This window comes from Salmo salar, chromosome 05, assembly GCF_965601325.2.
Source record: "Salmo salar chromosome 05, fSalSal1, whole genome shotgun sequence".
NCBI lineage: Eukaryota > Metazoa > Chordata > Actinopteri > Salmoniformes > Salmonidae > Salmo > Salmo salar.
The window spans coordinates 14,138,362-14,164,397 of record NC_138295.1 but is presented as its reverse complement, the minus strand read 5'-3'; the positions used below and the strand labels follow the sequence as shown (position 1 = coordinate 14,164,397).

At 45.8% G+C, this 26,036-nt stretch overlaps 1 protein-coding gene across 1 annotated transcript in view; it reads left to right on the top strand.

Annotated features, from left to right (window-relative positions):
• Positions 1 to 26,036, top strand: part of LOC106604282 (disintegrin and metalloproteinase domain-containing protein 19) — a gene marked incomplete at its 3' end in the record, with an annotated part of 51,238 nt that overhangs the window by 18,486 nt on the left and 6,716 nt on the right. Inside the window, exons 4-13 of the mRNA XM_045719397.2 lie at positions 10,563 to 10,641; positions 10,830 to 10,906; positions 11,975 to 12,182; positions 14,517 to 14,582; positions 17,980 to 18,051; positions 19,613 to 19,779; positions 20,424 to 20,508; positions 20,728 to 20,867; positions 21,544 to 21,721; positions 21,828 to 21,917. Coding sequence (XP_045575353.2) covers positions 10,563 to 10,641; positions 10,830 to 10,906; positions 11,975 to 12,182; positions 14,517 to 14,582; positions 17,980 to 18,051; positions 19,613 to 19,779; positions 20,424 to 20,508; positions 20,728 to 20,867; positions 21,544 to 21,721; positions 21,828 to 21,917 — 1,162 coding nt within the window. The remainder of the gene's footprint in view (positions 1 to 10,562; positions 10,642 to 10,829; positions 10,907 to 11,974; positions 12,183 to 14,516; positions 14,583 to 17,979; positions 18,052 to 19,612; positions 19,780 to 20,423; positions 20,509 to 20,727; positions 20,868 to 21,543; positions 21,722 to 21,827; positions 21,918 to 26,036) is intronic.

Sequence of the window (26,036 nt, the reverse complement as noted above, 5' to 3'; positions counted from 1 at the left end):
ACAGACAGACAGACAGACAGACAGACAGACAGACAGACAGACAGACAGACAGACAGACAGACAGACAGACAGACAGACAGACAGACAGACAGACAGACAGACAGACAGACAGACAGACAGACAGACAGACAGACAGACAGACAGACAGACAGACAGACAGACAGACAGACAGACAGACAGACAGACAGACAGACAGACAGACAGACAGACAGACAGACAGACAGACAGACAGACACGGATGATACATAACAGAGACATCTCTTCTCCCTGTGACTTTGGCACATTTGCTTGTCCTTCTTTCTTTCTTTCAGTTGATGTTTAGTCTTTCACCGCTACAGATCTATATGCTTGTTTGACTTTAGCTTGACCCCCGGCTGAGACGGTCTGTCAGACACACACACCCTCCCGGCTCTGCCATAAAAGCCCCTTCATCATTCATTTCTCTAGTTGCGTCATCCCCTGCCACCCCTGCCAGAGACCCTGGTGATGTCATCTGATAACATGAGAGAATGTGACCCACTGACCCTGATGTGCACTAGCCCTCCCCTTCTCCCCATCTCTCTATCCACATCTATCTATCTTTCCTACTCCCCCCTCTCTCTATCCACATCTATCTATCTTTCCTACTCCCCCCTCTCTCTATCCACATCTATCTATCTTTCCTACTCCCCCCTCTCTCTATCCACATCTATCTATCTTTCCTACTCCCCCCTCTCTCTATCCACATCTATCTATCTTTCCTACTCCCCCCTCTCTCTATCCACATCTATCTATCTTTCCTACTCCCCCCTCTCTCTATCCACATCTATCTATCTTTCCTACTCCCCCCTCTCTCTATCCACATCTATCTATCTTTCCTACTCCCCCCTCTCTCTATCCACATCTATCTATCTTTCCTACTCCCCCCTCTCTCTATCCACATCTATCTATCTTTCCTACTCCCCCCTCTCTCTATCCACATCTATCTATCTTTCCTACTCCCCCCTCTCTCTATCCACATCTATCTATCTTTCCTACTCCCCCCTCTCTCTATCCACATCTATCTATCTATCTTTCCTACTCCCCCCTCTCTCTATCTCACTCTCACTGTCTCTCTTTCTTACCCCTCCTCTCTCTCTTCCTCTTCCCCTCTCTCTGTCTTTCCGTTGTGACTGAACCAAGTCTTTTGTCTTAGTCCTGCTCTCAGACAGCCATTCTTCAGACTAACTGGTTCTCAATCACAGCATCTGTCTGGAGCCTGGACTTGATCCAGAACCCAGAACCGCTGATGCACACACTCTAACCACCACCACCACCATACACTCTAACCACCATCACCACCACCACCACCATACACTCTAACCACCACCATACACTCTAACCACCACCACCACCACCATACACTCTAACCACCACCACCACCATACACTCTAACCACCACCACCATCACCATACACTCTAACCACCACCACCATACACTCTAACCACCACCACCACCATACACTCTAACCACCACCACCACCACCATACACTCTAACCACCACCACCACCATACACTCTACCACACCACCACCACCACCACCACCTACACTCTAACCACCACCACCACCACCATACACTCTAACCACCACCACTACCATACACTCTAACCACCACCACCATACACTCTAACCACCACCACCACCATACACTCTAACCACCACCACCACCACCATACACTCTAACCACCACCACCACCATACACTCTCACCACCACCACCATACACTCTAACCACCACCACCACCATACACTCTAACCACCACCACCATCACCATACACTCTAACCACCACCACCATACACTCTAACCACCACCACCACCATACACTCTAACCACCACCACCACCACCATACACTCTAACCACCACCACCACCATACACTCTAACCACCACCACCACCATACACTCTAACCACCACCACCACCACCACCATACACTCTAACCACCACCACCACCACCATACACTCTAACCACCACCACCACCATACACTCTAACCACACCACCACCATACACTCTACCACCACCACCACCACCACCATACACTCTAACCACCACCACCACCATACACTCTAACCACCACCACCACCACCACCATACACTCTAACCACCACCACCACCACCATACACTCTAACCACCACCACCACCATACACTCTAACCACCACCACCACCACCATACACTCTAACCACCACCACCACCATACACTCTAACCACCACCACCACCATACACTCTAACCACCACCACCATACACTCTAACCACCACCACCATACACTCTAACCACCACCACCACCACCATACACTCTAACCACCACCACCATACACTCTAATCACCACCACCACCACCATACACTCTAACCACCACCACCACCACCATACACTCTAACCACCACCACCACCATACACTCTAACCACCACCACCATACACTCTAACCACCACCACCATACACTCTAACCACCACCACCACCACCATACACTCTAACCACCACCACCACCATACACTCTAACGACCACCACCACCACCATACACTCTAACCACCACCACCACCATACACTCTAACCACCACCACCACCACCATACACTCTAACCACCACCACCACCATACACTCTAACCACCACCACCATACACTCTAACCACCACCACCACCATACACTCTAACCACCACCACCACCACCATACACTCTAACCACCACCACCATACACTCTAACCACCACCACCACCATACACTCTAACCACCACCACCACCACCATACACTCTCACCACCACCACCACCACCATACACTCTAACCACCACCACCACCACCATACACTCTAACCACCATCACCATACACTCTAACCACCACCACCACCATACACTCTAACCACCACCACCACCACCATACACTCTCACCACCACCACCACCATACACTCTAACCACCACCACCACCATACACTCTAACCACCACCACCATCACCATACACTCTAACCACCACCACCACCACCACCATACACTCTAACCACCACCACCACCACCATACACTCTCACCACCACCACCACCACCACCACCACCACCATACACTCTAACCACCACCACCACCACCATACACTCTCACCACCACCACCACCATACACTCTAACCACCACCACCACCATACACTCTAACCACCACCACCATCACCATACACTCTAACCAACACCACCACCACCATACACTCTAATCACCACCACTACCATACACTCTAACCACCACCACCATACACTCTAACCACCACCACCACCATACACTCTAATCACCACCACTACCATACACTCTAACCACCACCACCATACACTCTAATCACCACCACCACCATACACTCTAATCACCACCACCATCACCATACACTCTAACCAACACCACCACCACCATACACTCTAATCACCACCACTACCATACACTCTAACCACCACCACCATACACTCTAACCACCACCACCACCACCATACACTCTAACCACCACCACCATACACTCTAATCACCACCACTACCATACACTCTAACCACCACCACCATACACTCTAACCACCACCACCACCATACACTCTAATCACCACCACTACCATACACTCTAACCACCACCACCATACACTCTAACCACCACCACCACCACCACCCTACACTCTAACCACCACCACCATACACTCTAATCACCACCACTACCATACACTCTAACCACCACCACCATACACTCTAACCACCACCACTACCATACACTCTAACCACCACCACCATACACTCTAACCACCACCACTACCATACACTCTAACAACCACCACCACCATACACTCTAACCACCACCACCACCACCACCATACACTCTAACCACCACCACCACCATACACTCTAACCACCACCACCACCACCATACACTCCAACGACCACCACCACCATACACTCTAACCACCACCACCACCATACACTCTAACCACCACCACCACCACCATACACTCTCACCACCACCACCACCACCATACACTCCAACGACCACCACCACCATACACTCTAATCACCACCACCACCACCATACACTCTAATCACCACCACCACCACCATACACTCTAACCACCACCACCACCATACACTCTAACCACCACCACCACCACCATACACTCTCACCACCACCACCACCACCATACACTCCAACGACCACCACCACCATACACTCTAACCACCACCACCACCACCATACACTCTAACCACCACCACCACCACCATACACTCTCACCACCACCACCACCACCATACACTCCAACGACCACCACCACCATACACTCTAATCACCACCACCACCACCATACACTCTAATCACCACCACCACCACCATACACTCTAACCACCACCACCATACACTCTAATCACCACCACCATACACTCTAACCACCACCACCACCATACACTCTAACCACCACCACCACCATACACTCTAACCACCACCACCATACACTCTAACCACCACCACCACCAAACACTCTAACCACCACCACCACCATGCACTCTAACCACCACCACCACCACCACCATACACTCTAACCACCACCACCATACACTCTAACCACCACCACCACCAAACACTCTAACCACCACCACCATACACTCTAACCACCACCACCACCAAACACTCTAACCACCACCACCATACACTCTAACCACCACCACCACCAAACACTCTAACCACCACCACCACCATGCACTCTAACCACCACCACCACCATACACTCTCACCACCATCACCACCACCACCACCACCATACACTCTAACCACCATCACCACCACCATACACTCTAACCACCACCACCACCACCATACACTCTAACCACCACCACCACCACCATACACTCTAACCACCCCACCATACACTCTAACCACCCCACCATACACTCTAACCACCACCACCACCACCATACACTCTAACCACCACCACCACCATACACTCTAACCACCACCACCACCACCACCACCATACACTCTAACTACCACCACCACCATACACTCTAACCACCACCACCACCACCATACACTCTAACTACCACCACCACCATACACTCTAACCACCACCACCACCACCATACACTCTAACCACCACCACCACCATACACTCTAACCACCACCACCACCACCATACACTCTAACTACCACCACCACCATACACTCTAACCACCACCACCACCATACACTCTAACCACCACCACCACCATACACTCTAACCACCACCACCACCATACACTCTAACCACCACCACCACCACCATACACTCTAACAACCACCACCACCATACACTCTAACCACCACCACCACCACCATACACTCTAACCACCACCACCATACACTCTCACCACCACCACCACCATACACTCTAACAACCACCACCACCATACACTCTCACCACCACCACCATACACTCTAACCACCACCACCATACACTCTAACCACCACCACCACCACCACCATACACTCTCACCACCATCACCACCATACACTCTAACCACCACCACCATACATTCTAGCCACCACCACCACCATACACTCTAACCACCACCACCATACACTCTAACCACCACCATACACTCTAACCACCACCACCATACACTCTAACCACCACCACCACCATAGACTCTAACCACCGCCACCACCACCACCACCACCACCACCACCACCATACACTCTAACCACCACCACCATACACTCTAACCACCACCACCATACACTCTAACCACCACCATACACTCTAACCACCACCATACACTCTAACCACCACCACCATACACTCTAACCACCGCCACCACCGTAGACTCTAACCACCACCACCATCCACTCTGTTACTGTAGTGTCAGGATTCAGACCCATCACTGTGTCAGGCTGTAACCTCCCCTAGGACCATCACTGTGTCAGGCTGTAACCTCCCCTAGGACCATCACTGTGTCAGGCTGTAACCTCCCCTAGGACCATCACTGTGTCAGGCTGTAACCTCCCCTAGGACCATCACTGTGTCAGGCTGTAACCTCCCCTAGGACCATCACTGTGTCAGGCTGTAACCTCCCCTAGGACCATCACTGTGTCAGGCTGTAACCTCCCCTAGGACCATCACTGTGTCAGGCTGTAACCTCCCCTAGGACCATCACTGTGTCAGGCTGTAACCTCCCCTAGGACCATCACTGTGTCAGGCTGTAACCTCCCCTAGGACCATCACTGTGTCAGGCTGTAACCTCCCCTAGGACCATCACTGTGTCAGGCTGTAACATCCCCTAGGACCATCACTGTGTCTGGCTGTAACCTCCCCTAGGACCATCACTGTGTCAGGCTGTAACCTCCCCTAGGACCATCACTGTGTCAGGCTGTAACCTCCCCTAGGACCATCACTGTGTCAGGCTGTAACCTCCCCTAGGACCATCACTGTGTCAGGCTGTAACCTCCCCTAGGACCATCACTGTGTCTGGCTGTAACCTCCCATAGGACCATCACTGTGTCAGGCTGTAACCTCCCCTAGGACCATCACTGGGTCAGGCTGTAACATCCCCTAGGACCATCACTGTGTCAGGCTGTAACCTCCCCTAGGACCATCACTGTGTCAGGCTGTAACCTCCCCTAGAACCATCACTGTGTCAGGCTGTAACCTCCCTTAGGACCATCATTCTGTCAGGCTGTAACCTCCCCTAGGACCATCACTGTGTCAGGCTGTAACCTCCCCTAGAACCATCACTGTGTCAGGCTGTAACCTCCCCTAGGACCATCATTCTGTCAGGCTGTAACCTCCCATCAGGGCTGTCAACTCAGCACTACTCTGCACAATGACAGTTTACTGGAATTAGGATCACACAGAGAAAGAGAGAGGGAGAGGAGAGAGAATTTTGAGATAGAGGAGAAAGACAGAGAGAGGCAAATGAGAAAGAGAGCGCGAGAGAAAAAAAACAGCTCTTAAAACAGAGGTCAGAGGAGGAGGAGTAGGAGAGGGGGGAAAGATGAAAGGAGAAATAAGGAGGAAAGAGTGAGAAAGGTTTCAGACTCTTAATAAATCTCAAACATCACAGTCTACCGTTGCCCAGGGCAGGGTGATGTCATCCGGAAACAGTGTCACCTAATGATTATTAATGTATCACCTGTGCTGTTGGGGGCTGTGTGTGGCCGGGGCTGGAGGGGGGGTTTTATCTTAATATAGCCCTCTGAATGGTAGTCTGTTGGGGATGGAACCGGCCTTGTCTCCCCCCTCCCTTTAGGAGATTGGACTAATAGGCAGCCATTGTTTCAATGAGCTACTGTGCCCCAGGCTTCTGGTGGAGGGAGACAACAAATGCCCACTCATCCTCCTCCCCCCTCTTCCCCCTTCCTCCTTCCTCCTTTTTTTGTATTTTAGTGCACTTCCCCTCTAAGAAGTTGAAGGGTGAATGGGATTTAGTTGACCTTTTCATTTTTGTGGTTTTCGGCACATTTTGATGTTGAAAATGTTGATAGATGTAGATGTGATTAGAATGATGATGGTTGCCGATGGCTCTGTGTTTGGAACTGAAACTAGTCCTCAGTGAAACTACCATCCGACCAAGATAGAGGGATAGAGAGATGGATGGATAGAGAGTTTATGTCTATAGAGCATCTGTGTGTTTGTTGGTATGTCTATAGAGCATCTGTGTGTTTGTTGATATGTCTATAGAGCATCTGTGTGTTTGTTGATATGTCTATAGAGCATCTGTGTGTTTGTTGGTATGTTTATAGAGCATCTGTGTGTTTGTTGGTATGTCTATAGAGCATCTGTGTGTTTGTTGATATGTCTATAGAGCATCTGTGTGTTTGTTGATATGTCTATAGAGCATCTGTGTGTTTGTTGATATGTCTATAGAGCATCTGTGTGCTTGTTGGTATGTTTATAGAGCATCTGTGTGTGTTTGACAAGGCTGTAATTTACTCATAACTCTCTGAGTTTACCCAGGCTGACACTCCCAAGTCAGCATAAATCCATCCTCTTGCTCAGTTGTGCACCGGGACCTCCCACTCCTCCTTCTATTCTGGTTAGAGACAGTTTGCGCTGTTCTGTGAAGTGAGTAATACACAGCGTTGTACGAGATATTCCGTTTTTTGGCAATTTCTCGCATGGCATAGCCTTCATTTCTCAGAACAAGAATAGACTGGTGAGTTTCAGAAGAAATGTCTTCGTTTCTGGCCATTTTGAGCCTGTAATCAAACCCACAAATGCTGATGCTCCAGATACTCAACTAGTCTAAAGAAGGCCAGTTTTATTGCTTCTTAATCAGCACAACAGTTTTCAGCTGTGCTAACATCATTGCAAAAGGGTTTTCTAATGATCAATTAGTCTTTTAATATTATAAACTTGGATTAGCTAACACAACGTGCCATTGGAACACAGGAGTGATGGTTGCTGATAATGGGCCTCTGTACGCCTATGTAGATATTCCATTAAAAAAAATCGGACGTTTCCAGCTACAATAATTCTTTACAACATTAACAATGTCTACACTGTATTTCTGATCAATTTTATGTTATTTTAATGGACAAAAAATTAGCTTTTCTTTCAAAAACAAGGACATTTCTAAGTGACCCAAACGTTTGAACGGTAGTGTACAATATCTCTCTGCATCTCTCTGTATCTCTCTCTCTCTTTGTATCTCTCTCTCTCTCTCTCTCTCTCTCTCTCTCTCTCTCTCTCTCTCTCTCTCTCTCTCTCTCTCTCTCTCTCTCTCTCTCTCTCTCTCTCTCTCTCTCCGTCTCTCTCTCTCTCTGTTGCTCTCTGCCTGTTTCTCTCTGTCTCTCTCTGTGTCTCTCTGTATCTCTCTTTCTCTCTATTTTGGTATCTCTCTGTATCTCTCTCTGTATCTGTCTCTCTCTGTCTCTATCGCTATCTGTCTCTCTCTCTGTATCTCTCTCTCTGTATCTCTGTCTCTCTGTCTCTCAGTCTCTCTCTCTCTGTATCTCTCTCTGTATCTCTGTATCTCTCTCTGTATCTCTGTCTATCTCTGTATCTGTATCTCTCTATCTGTCTGTATCTCTATCTCTTTCTGTCTTTCTCTGTCTCTCTCTGTAATGCTTTGAGGCACTCTCTTTTCCTTTGTAGCTCAGAATGTCACCATGAATGTTTCATGAGCTGTGTACCACTGGAGAGGAATACAATACTTCTCTCACTCTTCCTCTTCCTCTTCCTCTCGCACTTTTCATCGCTCACTCTCGGTTTCTCTCTTCCTGTCTCACTCTCTCTATCACACTCCTCTAATGTTCTCTTTCCCTTTCCCTCTCTCTGTTCTCTTTCCCTTTCCCTCTCTCTGTTCTCTTTCCCTTTCCCTCTCTCTGTTCTCTTTCCCTTTCCCTCTCTCTGTTCTCTTTCCCTTTCCCTCTCTCTGTTCTCTTTCCCTTTCCCTCTCTCTGTTCCCTTTCCCTTTCCCTCTCTCTGTTCCCTTTCCCTCTCTCTGTTCTCTTTCCCTTTCCCTCTCTCTGTTCCCTTTCCCTTTCCCTCTCTCTGTTCTCTTTCCCTTTCCCTCTCTCTGTTCTCTTTCCCTTTCCCTCTCTCTGTTCTCTTTCCCTCTTTCTGTTCTCTTTCCCTTTCCCTCTCTCTGTTCTCTTTCCCTTTCCCTCTCTCTGTTCTCTTTCCCTTTCCCTCTCTCTGTTCCCTTTCCCTCTCTCTGTTCTCTTTCCCTCTCTCTGTTCTCTTTCCCTCTCTCTGTTCTCTTTCCCTCTCTCTGTTCTCTTTCTCTTTCCCTCTCTCTGTTCTCTTTCCCTTTCCCTCTCTCTGTTCTCTTTCCCTTTCCCTCTCTCTGTTCCCTTTCCCTCTCTCTGTTCTCTTTCCCTTTCCCTTTCCCTCTCTCTGTTCTCTTTCCCTTTCCCTCTCTCTGTTCCCTTTCCCTCTCTCTGTTCTCTTTCCCTTTCCCTCTCTCTGTTCTCTTTCCCTCTCTCTGTTCTCTTTCCCTCTCTCTGTTCTCTTTCCCTCTCTCTGTTCTCTTTCCCTTTCCCTCTCTCTGTTCTCTTTCCCTTTCCCTCTCTCTGTTCTCTTTCCCTCTCTCTGTTCTCTTTCCCTTTCCCTCTCTCTGTTCTCTTTCCCTTTCCCTCTCTCTGTTCCCTTTCCCTCTCTCTGTTCTCTTTCCCTTTCCCTCTCTCTGTTCTCTTTCCCTTTCCCTCTCTCTGTTCTCTTTCCCTCTCTCTGTTCTCTTTCCCTTTCCCTCTCTCTGTTCTCTTTCCCTCTCTCTGTTCTCTTTCCCTTTCCCTCTCTCTGTTCTCTTTCCCTTTCCCTCTCTCTGTTCTCTTTCCCTTTCCCTCTCTCTGTTCCCTTTCCCTCTCTCTGTTCTCTTTCCCTTTCCCTCTCTCTGTTCTCTTTCCCTTTCCCTCTCTCTGTTCTCTTTCCCTTTCCCTCTCTCTGTTCTCTTTCCCTTTCCCTCTCTCTGTTCTCTTTCCCTTTCCCTCTCTCTGTTCTCTCTGACTGAAGCACCCTGCTGCCCTTTGTTTTATGCTTACAGTGTATTCTGTTCACCAGCACTGTTTTCAGTGGGGTCATGTTCTCTCTCTTTCTTTCTGTATGTTCCAGGCAGTTATTGGCCCCCGGATATCAGGAGATATGGTACAGTCCCAGCGGTTCCCGCCAGACCTCCTATTCACCCAGCACTGTGAGTTCAATGGGATGTTCCAAAGCATCTAACAATAGGGGGCTATTCATGAAACCAGCCTATTTCTGGTTTGTGGATGTCCAATAGCTAAAGAGTTGACTGAGTCCAAGACAGGCTAACCAAGCTCTTAAATCTTAAAAAGAAAAGTGCATGATGTGAGTTTGTTTAACTCTCCTCTCATGTTGCAGGGCCACTGTTTCTACCATGGTGACGTCCAGGGTGTGGAGGGGTCCAGTGTAGCACTCAGCACCTGCTCAGGTCTCAGGTAAGCGTTTCCACTGGTAACCCTGCTGATGGAAGTGGTGATCACTAACTGCATGGAATAGGACAGCACTCCAACAGATGAATTCAGTTGATTTTAATGGCTATTCAGACATATATTTGTCACGCGGTCATTCTCAATCAATCACAATAGGAGAGCAGGCACTGTCAAAAGATGACGTATTTATTGACCATGCACTGACTGTTGAGATATGCAGGCCAGTGTGTTTCTAGGTCACTGGGTTCCATGTTAAGTCACTGAGGCTACAGCGGCATCAGGGACGGAGTTAGAGGTAGGGATCCAGACGTGCTGTTGTTTCCTTTCTGGGTTTACAGAGAAGGCAGTTATAGGAGAATAACAGACACATACATTGACAGAACATCTGCAGGAGGAGGAGTGCTCTCACACACACATCTGCATGAAAGGAATGGATGAATACATCTCCCTGCTATGTCCCATGGACAGAACTGCAAACGCAGCATAGAGCTCAGAGTGTGCAACGCATGCACGTATGCACACACACACAAGCAGCTGTAGAAAGCATCTGGAGAAGGGTCGCCCACGGTCCCTGGTATGATGCCTCTCCCTGATACAATCCTCACGGAGCCAGAACCTGCTATGTGCTGGGTGTCTATTGGGAGAAGCTTCAGCAGCATAGCCAATGGTACACAGCAGGAAGCCTACAGACCTACAGCACTATTATGTCCCAGCTGACTGAGTGGAAACATCAGAAATCCCCCTGAGGATCTCTCCTCCTCCTCCGTCATTCTCTCTCTCTCTGTCTGTCTCTCTCCTTCTTCTTTCTCTCTTTCTGCTCCATCCATCTGGTATCAGGATGTATATACAGAGTTCAACATACAGTCATGATGTAGTTGTCTAAGACCTGACATGTAAATCCCTGCTGCTTCTAGTTTTACATTCTGACATATCTAACTTCTCGCAATAGATATTTGATGGAGTTTTAAACACCGCTACGTTCCCCAGCTGTAATAGTTTTACTTAGTTAGGTAATATAAATATTTTATGTTTTCTAGCCTGGAACTGATGTGACCCAGATCTCTGTTTCCCTAGGGGACTGGTTACGGTGAACACCAGTGTCAGCTACCTGATAGAACCCCTGCCCGCTGTCACCATGGATACACAGCCTCCTCACGCCGTGTTCCGAGCCGAGAACCTCCGTTTGCCCAACGGAACCTGCGGGCAACACCATAGCAACCAGGGCCAGGGGGAGGGGCTGGGTGACCTCATCCAGGGAATGATGTCACCGTGGGGCGGAAGGGTGAGTGGAAGAGGGACAGATAGACTGGTTGGTGTCTGATTTGAGAACAACCACTATCTTCTTCAGATAATAGGGGGTGCTGCTTTGTATCAGTGAAATATCTTTGAAATATCAGCCATTTTAAGTCCCATGGAAAACAGGCATAACATATTATGAGTTGATAATAAAACCTTATAGAGGTACGGTGGGGGAATTAAGTATTTGATCCCCTGCTGATTTTGTACGTTTGCCCACTTACAAAGAAATGATCAGTCTATAATTTTAATGGTAGGTTTATTTGAACAGTGAGAGACAGAATAACAACAAAATAATCCAGAAAAACACATGTCAAAAATTTTATAAATAGATTTGCATTTTAATGAGGGAAATAAGTATTGGACCCCTCTGCAAAACATGACTTAGTACTTGGTGGCAAAACCCTTGCTGGCAATCACAGAGGTCAGACGTTTCTTGTAGTTGGCCACCAGGTTTGCACACATCTCAGGAGGGATTTTGTCCCACTCTTCTCCAAGTCATTAAGGTTTCGAGGCTGACGTTTGGCAACTCGAACCTTCAGCTCCCTCCACAGATTTTCTATGGGATTAAGGTCTGGAGACTGGCTAGGCCACTCCAGGACCTTAATGTGCTTCTTCTTGAGCCACTCCTTTGTTGCCTTGGCCGTGTTTTTTGGGTCAATATCATGCTGGAATACCCATCCACGACCCATTTTCAATGCCCTGGCTGAGGGAAGGAGGTTCTCACCCAAGATTTGACGGTACATGGCCCCGTCAAATGATGCGGTGAAGTTGTCCTGTCCCCTTAGCAGAAAAACACCCCCAAAGCATAATGTTTCCACCTCCATGTTTGACGGTGGAGATGGTGTTCTTGGGGTCATAGGCAGCATTCCTCCTCCTCCAAACACGGCGAGTTGAGTTGATGCCAAAGAGCTCCATTTTGGTCTCATCTGACCACAACACTTTCACCAGTTGTCCTCTGAATCATTCAGATGTTCATTGGCAAACTTTAGACGGGCATGTATACGTATTCTTGAGCAGGGGGACCTTGCGGCGCTGCAGGATTTCAGTCCTTCACGGCGTAGTGTGTTACCAATTATTTTCTTGGTGACTATGGTCCCAGCTGCCTTGAGATCATTGACAACATCCTCCCGTGTAGTTCTGGGCTGATTCCTCACCGTTCTCATGATCATTGCAACCCCACGAGGAGAGATCTTGAATGGAGCCCCAGGCCGAGGGATATTGACAGTTCTTTTGTGTTTCTTCCATTTGCGAATAATCGCACCAACTGTTGTCACCTTCTCACCAAGCTGCTTGGAGATGGTCTTGTAGCCCATTCCAGCCTTGTGTAGGTCTACAATCTTGTCCCTGACATCCTTGGAGAGCTCTTTGGTCTTGGCCATGGTGGAGAGTTTGGAATCTGATTGATTGCTTCTGTGGACAGGTGTCTTTTTACAGGTAACAAGCTGCGGTTAGGAGCACTCCCTTTAAGAGTGTGCTCCTAATCTCAGCTCGTTACCTGTATAAAAGACACCTGGGAGCTAGAAATCTTTCTGATTGAGAGGGGGTCAAATACTTATTTCCCTCATTAAAATGCAAATCAATTTATAACATTTTTGACATGCGTTTTTCTGGATATTTGTCACGAACTTCTTCATCATCCGATGATATAGCGAAATCGTCGTCTGAAAATGTGGACCAATATGCAGCAGAGTTGGTGTTCATTTTCTTAATTTATTAACGAACGTTGAACACGAAAAAACAAGAAAACAATATGCACGACAAATGACAGTTTTGCAGGCTATACATACGCAGTGCAAAAACAATCTCCCACAAATCACAAACACACCCTAATATATGGGACTCTCAATCAAAGGCAAAGAGAAAACACCTGCCTTCAATTGAGAGTCCCAACCCCCATAAATCAACCATAGAAACACAGACTACCTAGACTAGACATAGAATTACCTAAACATAGATCATAAACCAAAAAACCCGGAAATACTAAATCAAACGCCCTTTTCCCAAAACACCACCCTGAACCACATAAAACAAATACCCTCTGCCACGTCCTGACCAATCTACAATACCAATTAACCCTTATACTGGCCAGGACGTGACAATATTTTTGTTGTTATTCTGTCTCTCACTGTTCAAATTAACCTACCATTAAAATGATAGACTGATCCTTTCTTTATCAGTGGGCAAACGTAGAAAATCTGCAGGGGATCAAATTCTTTTTCCCCCACTGTACATGTGTGTGGCGCGCGCTCATAATAAGTAATAATGCACTGTAATAGTTGGCAATGAACTTCTCTACTATGTCCTGATATTTCTCCAGGAGCGTAGAGACGTGGGCCAGAGTATGAAGTATGTAGAGCTGCTGCTGGTAGCTGACCATGCTGAGGTAAGAGGCCAGACATTTTACATGGCCATTTATTCCAGTTAGTCAGTTGTATCGGTGAGAGGGTAGAAAGGATGCATGACCTCCATCTCCTCTTCTGACCTGTGACTCATACTCCAAGGAAAGACTGAACTAGAGACCATCCATCACTCTGTTACATCTCCCCCATCCCTTCATCTCTCTATCGTCATACTTCAACCACATCCTCCCCACTCCCCCTAATGAGACCTAACAGGGTCTGTTCTAATGAGACCTAACAGGGTCTGTTCTAATGAGATCTAACAGGGTCTGTTCTAATGAGATCTAACAGGGTCTGTTCTAATGAGATCTAACAGGGTCTGTTCTAATGAGACCTAACAGGGTCTGTTCTAATGAGACCTAACAGGGTCTGTTCTAATGAGATCTAACAGGGTCTGTTCTAATGAGACCTAACAGGGTCTGTTCTAATGAGACCTAACAGGGTCTGTTCTAATGAGACCTAACAGGGTCTGTTCTAATGAGACCTAACAGGGTCTGTTCTAATGAGACCTAACAGGGTCTGTTCTAATGAGACCTAACAGGGTCTGTTCTAATGAGACCTAACAGGGTCTGTTCTAATGAGACCTAACAGGGTCTGTTCTAATGAGACCTAACAGGGTCTGTTCTAATGAGATCTAACAGGGTCTGTTCTAATGAGATCTAACAGGGTCTGTTCTAATGAGATCTAACAGGGTCTGTTCTAATGAGATCTAACAGGGTCTGTTCTAATGAGACCTAACAGGGTCTGTTCTAATGAGATCTAACAGGGTCTGTTCTAATGAGATCTAACAGGGTCTGTTCTAATGAGACCTAACAGGGTCTGTTCTAATGAGATCTAACAGGGTCTGTTCTAATGAGATCTAACAGGGTCTGTTCTAATGAGACCTAACAGGGTCTGTTCTAATGAGACCTAACAGGGTCTGTTCTAATGAGACCTAACAGGGTCTGTTCTAATGAGACCTAACAGGGTCTGTTCTAATGAGATCTAACAGGGTCTGTTCTAATGAGACCTAACAGGGTCTGTTCTAATGAGATCTAACAGGGTCTGTTCTAATGAGATCTAACAGGGTCTGTTCTAATGAGACCTAACAGGGTCTGTTCTAATGAGACCTAACAGGGTCTGTTCTAATGAGATCTAACAGGGTCTGTTCTAATGAGACCTAACAGGGTCTGTTCTAATGAGATCTAACAGGGTCTGTTCTAATGAGACCTAACAGGGTCTGTTCTAATGAGATCTAACAGGGTCTGTTCTAATGAGACCTAACAGGGTCTGTTCTAATGAGACCTAACAGGGTCTGTTCTAATGAGACCTAACAGGGTCTGTTCTAATGAGATCTAACAGGGTCTGTTCTAATGAGATCTAACAGGGTCTGTTCTAATGAGACCTAACAGGGTCTGTTCTAATGAGATCTAACAGGGTCTGTTCTAATGAGATCTAACAGGGTCTGTTCTAATGAGACCTAACAGGGTCTGTTCTAATGAGATCTAACAGGGTCTGTTCTAATGAGACCTAACAGGGTCTGTTCTAATGAGATCTAACAGGGTCTGTTCTAATGAGACCTAACAGGGTCTGTTCTAATGAGATCTAACAGGGTCTGTTCTAATGAGACCTAACAGGGTCTGTTCTAATGAGACCTAACAGGGTCTGTTCTAATGAGACCTAACAGGGTCTGTTCTAATGAGACCTAACAGGGTCTGTTCTAATGAGATCTAACAGGGTCTGTTCTAATGAGATCTAACAGGGTCTGTTCTAATGAGATCTAACAGGGTCTGTTCTAATGAGACCTAACAGGGTCTGTTCTAATGAGACCTAACAGGGTCTGTTCTAATGAGACCTAACAGGGTCTGTTCTAATGAGACCTAACAGGGTCTGTTCTAATGAGACCTAACAGGATCTGTTCTAATGAGACCTAACAGGGTCTGTTCTAATGAGATCTAACAGGGTCTGTTCTAATGAGATCTAACAGGGTCTGTTCTAATGAGACCTAACAGGGTCTGTTCTAATGAGATCTAACAGGGTCTGTTCTAATGAGATCTAACAGGGTCTGTTCTAATGAGATCTAACAGGGTCTGTTCTAATGAGATCTAACAGGGTCTGTTCTAGTGAGATCTAACAGGGTCTGTTCTAGTGAGATCTAACAGGGTCTGTTCTAATGAGACCTAACAGGGTCTGTTCTAATGAGACCTAACAGGGTCTGTTCTAATGACACCTAACAGGGTCTGTTCTAATGAGACCTAACAGGGTCTGTTCTAATGAGACCTAACAGGGTCTGTTCTAATGAGACCTAACAGGGTCTGTTCTAATGAGATCTAACAGGGTCTGTTCTAATGAGATCTAACAGGGTCTGTTCTAATGAGATCTAACAGGGTCTGTTCTAATGAGATCTAACAGGGTCTGTTCTAATGAGATCTAACAGGGTCTGTTCTAATGAGACCTAACAGGGTCTGTTCTAATGAGACCTAACAGGGTCTGTTCTAATGAGATCTAACAGGGTCTGTTCTAATGAGATCTAACAGGGTCTGTTCTAATGAGATCTAACAGGGTCTGTTCTAATGAGATCTAACAGGGTCTGTTCTAATGAGATCTAACAGGGTCTGTTCTAATGAGATCTAACAGGGTCTGTTCTAATGAGATCTAACAGGGTCTGTTCTAATGAGATCTAACAGGGTCTGTTCTAATGAGATCTAACAGGGTCTGTTCTAATGAGACCTAACAGGGTCTGTTCTAATGAGACCTAACAGGGTCTGTTCTAATGAGATCTAACAGGGTCTGTTCTAATGAGATCTAACAGGGTCTGTTCTAATGAGACCTAACAGGGTCTGTTCTAATGAGATCTAACAGGGTCTGTTCTAATGAGACCTAACAGGGTCTGTTCTAATGAGATCTAACAGGGTCTGTTCTAATGAGATCTAACAGGGTCTGTTCTAATGAGACCTAACAGGGTCTGTTCTAATGAGACCTAACAGGGTCTGTTCTAATGAGATCTAACAGGGTCTGTTCCTGTTCTAATGAGATCTAACAGGGTCTGTTCTAATGAGACCTAACAGGGTCTGTTCTAATGAGATCTAACAGGGTCTGTTCTAATGAGATCTAACAGGGTCTGTTCTAATGAGACCTAACAGGGTCTGTTCTAATGAGACCTAACAGGGTCTGTTCTAATGAGATCTAACAGGGTCTGTTCTAATGAGATCTAACAGGGTCTGTTCTAATGAGATCTAACAGGGTCTGTTCTAATGAGATCTAACAGGGTCTGTTCTAATATCCTTCATTGCTGTTTGATGTGTCTGATTGGTTGAGGTCATCCTGCTGCTCTGACTCACATCCTTTGTGAAATTGTACAAGCATGGCAGTAACTATGTGTGCGTGCGTGTGTCTGTGTAGTTTCAGAAGCATGGCGGGGACTTAAATAGGACGAAAAGGAAACTGTTGGAGGCGGCTAACTACGTAGACAAGGTGAGAAACGCCCACACACACGGTTCATTTGGGATTAGTTCGGGGGGCGTGTCCAGGTGGAGATAGAGTACACCTAAACAATATAATAGTGACAAAAGGCACATATCACAGCATACTACCATTTTGAGGGGTAGGAGGACTGTGAGAAGGTCAGGTCTGATGACCTTTATAAGGACATTCTACTGCAAAATGAACGGAGAAAAAATGGCATGAAATACAATTTCCCCCCAAAATGAGCCCAATAACATATAGGTCCATATTATCAGGCAGGCTAGATCACAAACTTTAAAGTGTAAACATTAGGCTAGTGAGAAACATATTACTGACTTGAATGTCCCAACAACAACAAAAAATGTTCCAGTGCCACTCAGCCATCCAAAGATCATGTACTGTGAATATAATGTAATGTGTTACACCTGATCCCTGTTACATTTAACCCCGGTCTTCCCTATACCTTCAACGTCACTGGCACAAATGGTGAGCGCTAACGCGCATAAACCATGCAGGTGTGAAACACTCTGGTTCTAAACACTCTGGTTCTAAACATTCTGGTTCTAAACACTGGTTCTAAACACTCTGGTTCTAAACACTGGTTCTAAACACTCTGGTTCTAAACATTCTGGTTCTAAACACTGGTTCTAAACACTCTGGTTCTAAACACTGGTTCTAAACACTCTGGTTCTAAACATTCTGATTCTAAACACTCTGGTTCTAAACACTCTGGTTCTAAACACCCTGGTCCTAAACATTCTGGTTCTAAACATTCTGATTCTAAACACTCTGGTTCTAAACACTCTGGTTCTAAACACTCTGGTTCTAAACACTCTGGTTCTAAACACTGGTTCTAAACACCCTGGTCCTAAACATTCTGGTTCTAAACATTCTGATTCTAAACACTCTAGTTCTAAACACTGGTTCTAAACATTGTGGTTCTATACATTCTGGTTCTATACATTCTGGTTCTAAACACTGGTTCTAAACACACTGGTTCTAAAATTGTGCATTTTAGGCCTACTAATTTCTTGGATTTGAGAATTAAATATAGCCTGATAACACTAGAAAGCTCAGTGGCCATCAGAATTGATTTCAAAGGTGTGTTTTATCAGGACTGCATAAAGAATGTTGTACAATGACTGGGCAAGCATATTTATCTCCCTGTGTAGCAATCGCAATTTGAAAGAGCCTCGAGAGGAATATGATTTTCTCTCATAGAATGCGACAGATTGAACAATTGAATAGGTCAACTATTCTACTATGGGACTGTCTGAATTAGCTGTTGTTTACTCGTGTTGTTGGCTGTGGAAAATGTAAATGTGGGCAACAATTTTTCATTAGATAATTCAAATAACCATAGGTACCAGGTCTCAGCTCCGTCTGGCTCTCATTTGGATCATAGGTGCCGGGTCTTGTACCCGGCGGGACCCGGCCCAATTTAACCCCTGCACACACACACACACGTTCACTACTGTATTCTCACTGAACATAATTAACAATTATAATGTACTTCTATGTTAGTCAAATTATCTTTGGGGTGTGTGTTTGTGTGTGTGTGTTTGTGCAGTACTACAAGTCTCTAAGTATTCGTGTGGCAGTGATCGGTCTGGAGGTGTGGTCTGACCAGGACAGGATCAGTGTGTCTGGTAACCCCTACAGTACCCTGGGAGCTTTCCTGGCTTGGAGACGCAAACAGCTACACACACTACCTAACGACAACGCTCAACTCATCACGTTAGTGTGACACACACACACACACACACACACACACACACACACACACACACACACACACACACACCACCTAACGACAACGCTCAACTCTTCACGTTAGTGTGACGCAAACACACTGATAACACACCTCACGCACACACACACTCCTCAACGACAACGCTCAACTCATCACGTTAGTGTGATACACACACACACTCACACACTCCTCAACGACAACGCTCAACTCATCACGTTAGTGTGACACACACACACACTCCTCAACGACAACGCTCAACTCATCACGTTAGTGTGATACACACACACACTCACACTCACACACTCCTCAACGACAACGCTCAACTCATCACGTTAGTGTGACACACACACACACACACATACATACACACACCTCAACGGAAACGCTCAACTCATCACGTTAGCGTTACACACAAATACACACACACACAAACACTACCTAATGACAACGCTCAATTCTTCACGTTAGTGTGACACACACTCCTTACTGCACTCTCCTTTGATCCATCCATCCTTAATCCATCCATCCTAATCCATCCATCCTAATCCATCCATCCTTAATCCATCTCTCTTCCTTCCATTAAGACCGTTCAGTGGAACTACAAAGCTGTGTTATTTTGTTTCCCCAGGGGCGTGGCGTTTCAGGGCACCACCATTGGGCTGGCCCCTCTCAGAGCCATGTGCTCAGAGTACCAGTCAGGGGGAGTCAACTCAGTAAGACTACAACAGAACTCTGTCGTTTGAGATTTGACCATAGCCAATAGCAGCCCAGTAAAGATTTCTCTAAAGTTGTAATAAAGTTGTGATGTATTTGTAATAGCACACATAGATCTAGAGCCAAGCTAACATGAGATGTATGTCCCTTTGACTTTCAATACGGGAATCTACCCCTTAACCATTGACCTCTACTCCCTGACCTCTACCCCCCTGCAGGACCACTCTGACAGTGCTGTGGGCGTGGCAGCGACCATGGCCCACGAGATGGGGCATAACTTTGGCATGAGCCACGACAGCCCTGAGTGCTGCCAGGCCAAGGCTGATGATGGAGGCTGCATCATGGCTGCTGCCACTGGGTGAGAGAATCTATCGATGTTGAAAATCAATTTTTCTATTAAAGGGATTTTATCTCAATGACAAAAAACCTGTATGAATAAAGGTTAAATAACTAATGTGTCACGACTTCCTCCGAAGTCGGTCCCTCTCCTTGTTCTGCGGTCGACATCACCGGTCTTCTAGCCATCGCCGGTCCACCTTTCATTTTCCATTTGTTTTGTCTTGTCTTCCAACACACCTGGTTTACATTCCATCATTACATGTTGTGTATTTAACTCTCTGTTCCCCCCAGGTCCTTGTCTGGAATTGTTTATTGTAGTGCTTGTGCACGTTATGCTGGTGTGTAACGGGTTTTGTTTACCCATTCATTTATTGTTCTGTTTACGGTGGTTTTATTTATTAAACTGCACCGTTGTAAATCAGTTTTTACTCTCCTGCGCCTGACTTCTCTGCCGCCAGTACGCACCCCCTACATAATGATATAATGATTGATCCTGCATTGTAAAAGACAGTCTTGGGACATGTTCAGCTAAGCAAAATGTTGTGGAATATTAATGTCTGTATGGAAATATATTACGTAGAACATACTTTCTTCTCTGACATGTAGAGTAGAAGGAAAGTCTATTCATGGCATGTTCTATCTGTAATGTTGGCATCGTTGCACCTTACCGAATACACCCCTGGTGTGTGTCGCAGCCACCCATTCCCGCGTGTGTTTAATGGCTGTAACCAGCGGGAGCTGAGCAGGTATCTGAGCTCCGGAGGGGGGAAGTGTCTGTTCAACCTCCCCAACACCAGAGCCATGCACGGTGGGCAGCGCTGTGGGAACGGGTACCTGGAGGATGGAGAGGAGTGTGACTGTGGAGATGAGGAGGTGAGGGGGAAGGTGTGTGTGTGTGTGTGTGTGTGTGTGTGTGTGTGTGTGTGTGTGTGTGTGTGTGTGTGTGTGTGTGTACTGATCATTCATCCTCTCTCTGCAGGAGTGTTCCAGTCCCTGCTGTAATGCCAACAACTGTACTCTGAAGGCTGGAGCAGACTGTTCCCACGGAGTCTGCTGTCACAACTGTAAGGTACTGTCCTCTCTCTCTCTCTCTCTCTCTCTCTCTCTCTCTCTCTCTTCTCTCTCCTCTCTCTTCTCTCTCTCTCTCTCCTCTCTCTCTCTCTCTCTCTCTCTCTCTCTCTCTCTCTCTCTCTCTCTCTCTCTCTCTCTCTCTCTCTCTCTCTCTCTCTCTCTCTCTCTCTCTCTCTCTCTCTCTCTCTCTCTCTCTCTCTCTCTCATTGAAGAATCCAGATGTGTTGTGTCGTTTAATAGTCCACACTGTCCTCTATCTCTCTTTCTGGTCGTCCTCTCGCTCTCTCTCTCCCCCACTCAATTCAATTCAAAGGGCTTTATTGACATTGGGAAACATATGTTTACAATGCCAAAGCAAGTGAAATAGATAGTAAAATAAACAATAAAAAAGTCTCAAAAGAATAAAGACATTTTAAATGTCCTATTATGTCTACATACAGTGTTGTAACGATGTTCAAATAATTCAACTACTTTAATAAGGGAAAATAAATAAATATGGGTTGTATTTACATTGTTGTTTGTTCTTCACTGGTTGCAATTTTCTTGTGGCAGCAGGTCACAAATCTTGCTGGTGTGATGGTACACTGTGGTATTTCACCCAATAGATATGGGAGTTTATCAAAATCGTGTTTGTTTTCGAATTCTTTGTGGATCTGTGTAATCTGAGGGAAATATGGGTCTGTAATATGATCATGCATTTGGCAGGAGGTTAGGAAGTGCAGCTCAGTTTCCACCTCATTTTGTGGGCAGTATGAGAGAGCCAGGTCTGCAGTGTGAGAGAGCCAGGTCTGCCTATGGCTGCCTCTCTCAATAGCAAGACTATGCTCTGTACATAGTCAATGCTCTGTACATAGTCAAAGCTTTCCTTGATTTTGGGTCAAATAGAATTTTAGTTTGCTCAGTTTTTTTGGTAATTCTTTCCAATGTGTCAAGTAATTATCTTTTTGTTTTCTCATGATTTGGTTGTGTCTAATTGTGTTGCTGTCCTGGAGCTCTGTAGTTGTATTTGTATTTATTATGGATCCCCATTAGCTGCTGCCTTGACATACTTCTCCCCATCTTAGCCACTGTTGTATCAATATGTTTTGACCATGACAGTTTACAATCCTGGGTTACTCCAAGCACTTTAGTCACATCAACTTGCTCAATTTCCACATTATTTATTATGATATTTAGTTGAGGTTTAGGGTTACCTGAATGATTTGTCCCAAATACAATGCTTTCAGTTTTAGAAATATATAGGACTAACTTATTCCTTGCCACCCACTCTGAAACTAACTGCAACTCTTTGTTTAGTGTTGCAGTCATTTCAGTCGCTGTAGTAGCTGACATGTGCAGTGCTGAGTCATCCGCATAGATAGACACAATGGCTTTACTCAAAGCCAGTGGCATGTTATTAGTAAAGATTGAAAAAGGTAATGGGCCTAGACAGCTGCCCTGGGGAATTCCTGATTCTACATGGATTATGTTGGAGAGGCAATTTTTCAATTCCTCATCAGTCCACAGGGATTTAACAGTTTTTACAGTCATGCAGTCTTAATGGGTGCATGCTTATTAGTAACTGAAATAAGCAATTTTATAAATGTGTCAAGTGCAGCGTCTGGTTGCTTCTCATTACACACCATGGACCAACAAATATTCTTTACACCAACAACGTAGTAATCGCTACAAAACTCATTGTGTGACCTCTTATATGCTATATTAGGCCCAGCCTTTGGAACTTTGGTTTTCCTAGATATGGCGACTATATTGTGATCACTACATCCGATGGATCTGGATACTGCTTTCAAGAAAATGTATGTGGCATTAGTAAAGATGTGATCAATACATGTTGATTTCATTCCTGTGCTGTTTGTAACTACCCTGGTAGGTTGACTGATAACCTGAAGCAAGCTTTTTCTTGAGTGGGCAGCTTGATGAAAGCCAGTCAATATTTAAATCACCCAGAAAATATACCTCTCTGTTAATATAACATACATTATCAAGCATTTCACATATTATCCAGATACTGACTGTTAGTGCTTGGTGTTCTATAGTAGCTTCCCACAAGAATGGGCTTTAGGTGAGACAGATGAACTTGTAGCCATATTACTTCAACAGCGTTTAACATGATATCCTCCTAAGCTTTACAGGAATGTGGTTCTGAATATAAACAGAAACACCTCCACCATTGGTATTTCTATATTTTCTGTAAATGTTATAACCGTGTATTGCTAGCACTGTATCATCAAAGGTATTATCTAAGTGAGTTTCAGAGATATGAATATGAAATATGAAAAGGAAAGTTATCTGTTACTAGCAATTTATTGATTTCTTGAACCTTGTTTCTTCAGCTCCATATGTTAACGTCGGCTATTTTTAGCACTTTTCTTCTGGGATGCTTACTTGTTTTTATTGCTTTACTGGGAAGCTTAGCAGAAGTAGATTTGTTAGAGGGACATAAATTAGGTTACTTACATTGTGTCTATTAATGCTCCTGGTGTAACGTACATTTGCTGAAGCATTATGACATCTCTGCGTCACAATGGTAGGGATTAACTGAGCTGAACTTGGGTCATTGATAAGTCATTGTCTCAACGCAGCCTTATAATGCTGTGAAAGGATCCAGGAACCTAAATGATTTGGGTGGATCCCATCCTCCTTATCAAACATGTTTTGTTTCCAAAAGGTATCGAAAAGTTACACCCATTGAGCTGCAATAGTCACGTAGCCAGTTGTGAAGAGAAAGAATCCTGCTGAAGGGTTCACTGCCACGATTCAGAGAGGGCACAGGGCCAGATATGATGGGTCTTTTGTTACTGTCTAGTAGAGAGTCAATCAGCTCTTTAAAATCCAGTTTTAACTGTTCAGAGCTGCCCTTCATCATGTCATTAAAACCCACATGGACTACGATAGAATCGATTTCTATGTTCTGATATAGTACATTCAGGAGCAGCTTAGTAATGTCATTTACTCGAGCTCCGGTATAGGACATAGTTTTTGCACCAGGAATGGTCACGTTTCTTACCATGGAGCTGCCCAAAATCACGGCTGGTGAGTAGGTCAAGGAAATCTGCTCACTCATTCCCGCGCTTCACAGGATTCTGAGAACCTTTTATGGATGGACGAGAGGCAGGATAACGTGAGCCCATTGCTCCCGGCGCAGGCCTCCAACAGATGGAGCAGCCCCGCTCGATCCAGAGCAGGGACGGAAGGTTGCCGACTTCGACTTCGAAATCGTAGTAGTAGGCACTGCGGCTGCATACACAGGCAACCCCCAGCGAAGAAGGTGCAGGAAGATCTGGCTCCAGGACGGAAAAACTATTCGTTGTTTGTATCCGCTCCCTCTCGTTGGGAGTGTAGACTGTTTTGCGGGAGGCCTCTGTCTTCGGCTTCCACGACTTGAGACATGCCACCATCGTTGATTGCCTTGCTCCTCTTGCTGTGCTCCTTCAACTCCGCTATCAGATGGGGGATCTCCGGGCAACACCGGCCCGTCGGATAAAGACAAACGACCAGGCGGAATGCATCCAACAAGCGTGAACGCCGTCCAGCCACTGGCGTAGAAAATTCTTACGTAGGCTGGCGACCTGCGTGATCAAGGAAGCCACCTCAAGCCTGGGCAAGTAAACAATTGCCGCATTGGAACTCCAAGTTATCCGGTTTGTCCCGAAACAAAGCGTAGTAGATACATCTCCTACAGTGCTGGAACAGTTCATTTATTTCTCCAGACAAAGAGAGCTGGTACCAACTTCATTAGCTTGATGGCTAGCAGCTTAGCTTCTCTGTCATGCAGACTTCAACCTGTCTGTTAAGTGGGATTCCGGGACAATAAATAGCAGTCCTAGCTGTTAAACGCTAAACGCATCGCAGAATCCACGCAAAAACAAATTCGGTATTGGTATTCAATGAATAGCGGTTTTGTTTTAATCAAAAATAACAAGCCAAGTGTTTTCCAGCATACAATGTTCAGCTGGGGTCTGTTTGTGTTTGTGAATAGAGTCACAGGACCAGCTTGCTTAGGGGACTCTTCTCCAGGTTTATCTCTCTGTAGGTGATGGCTTTGTTATGGAAGGTTTGGGAATCGCTTCCTTTTAGGTGGTTGTAGAATTCAATTGCTCTTTTATGGATTTTGATA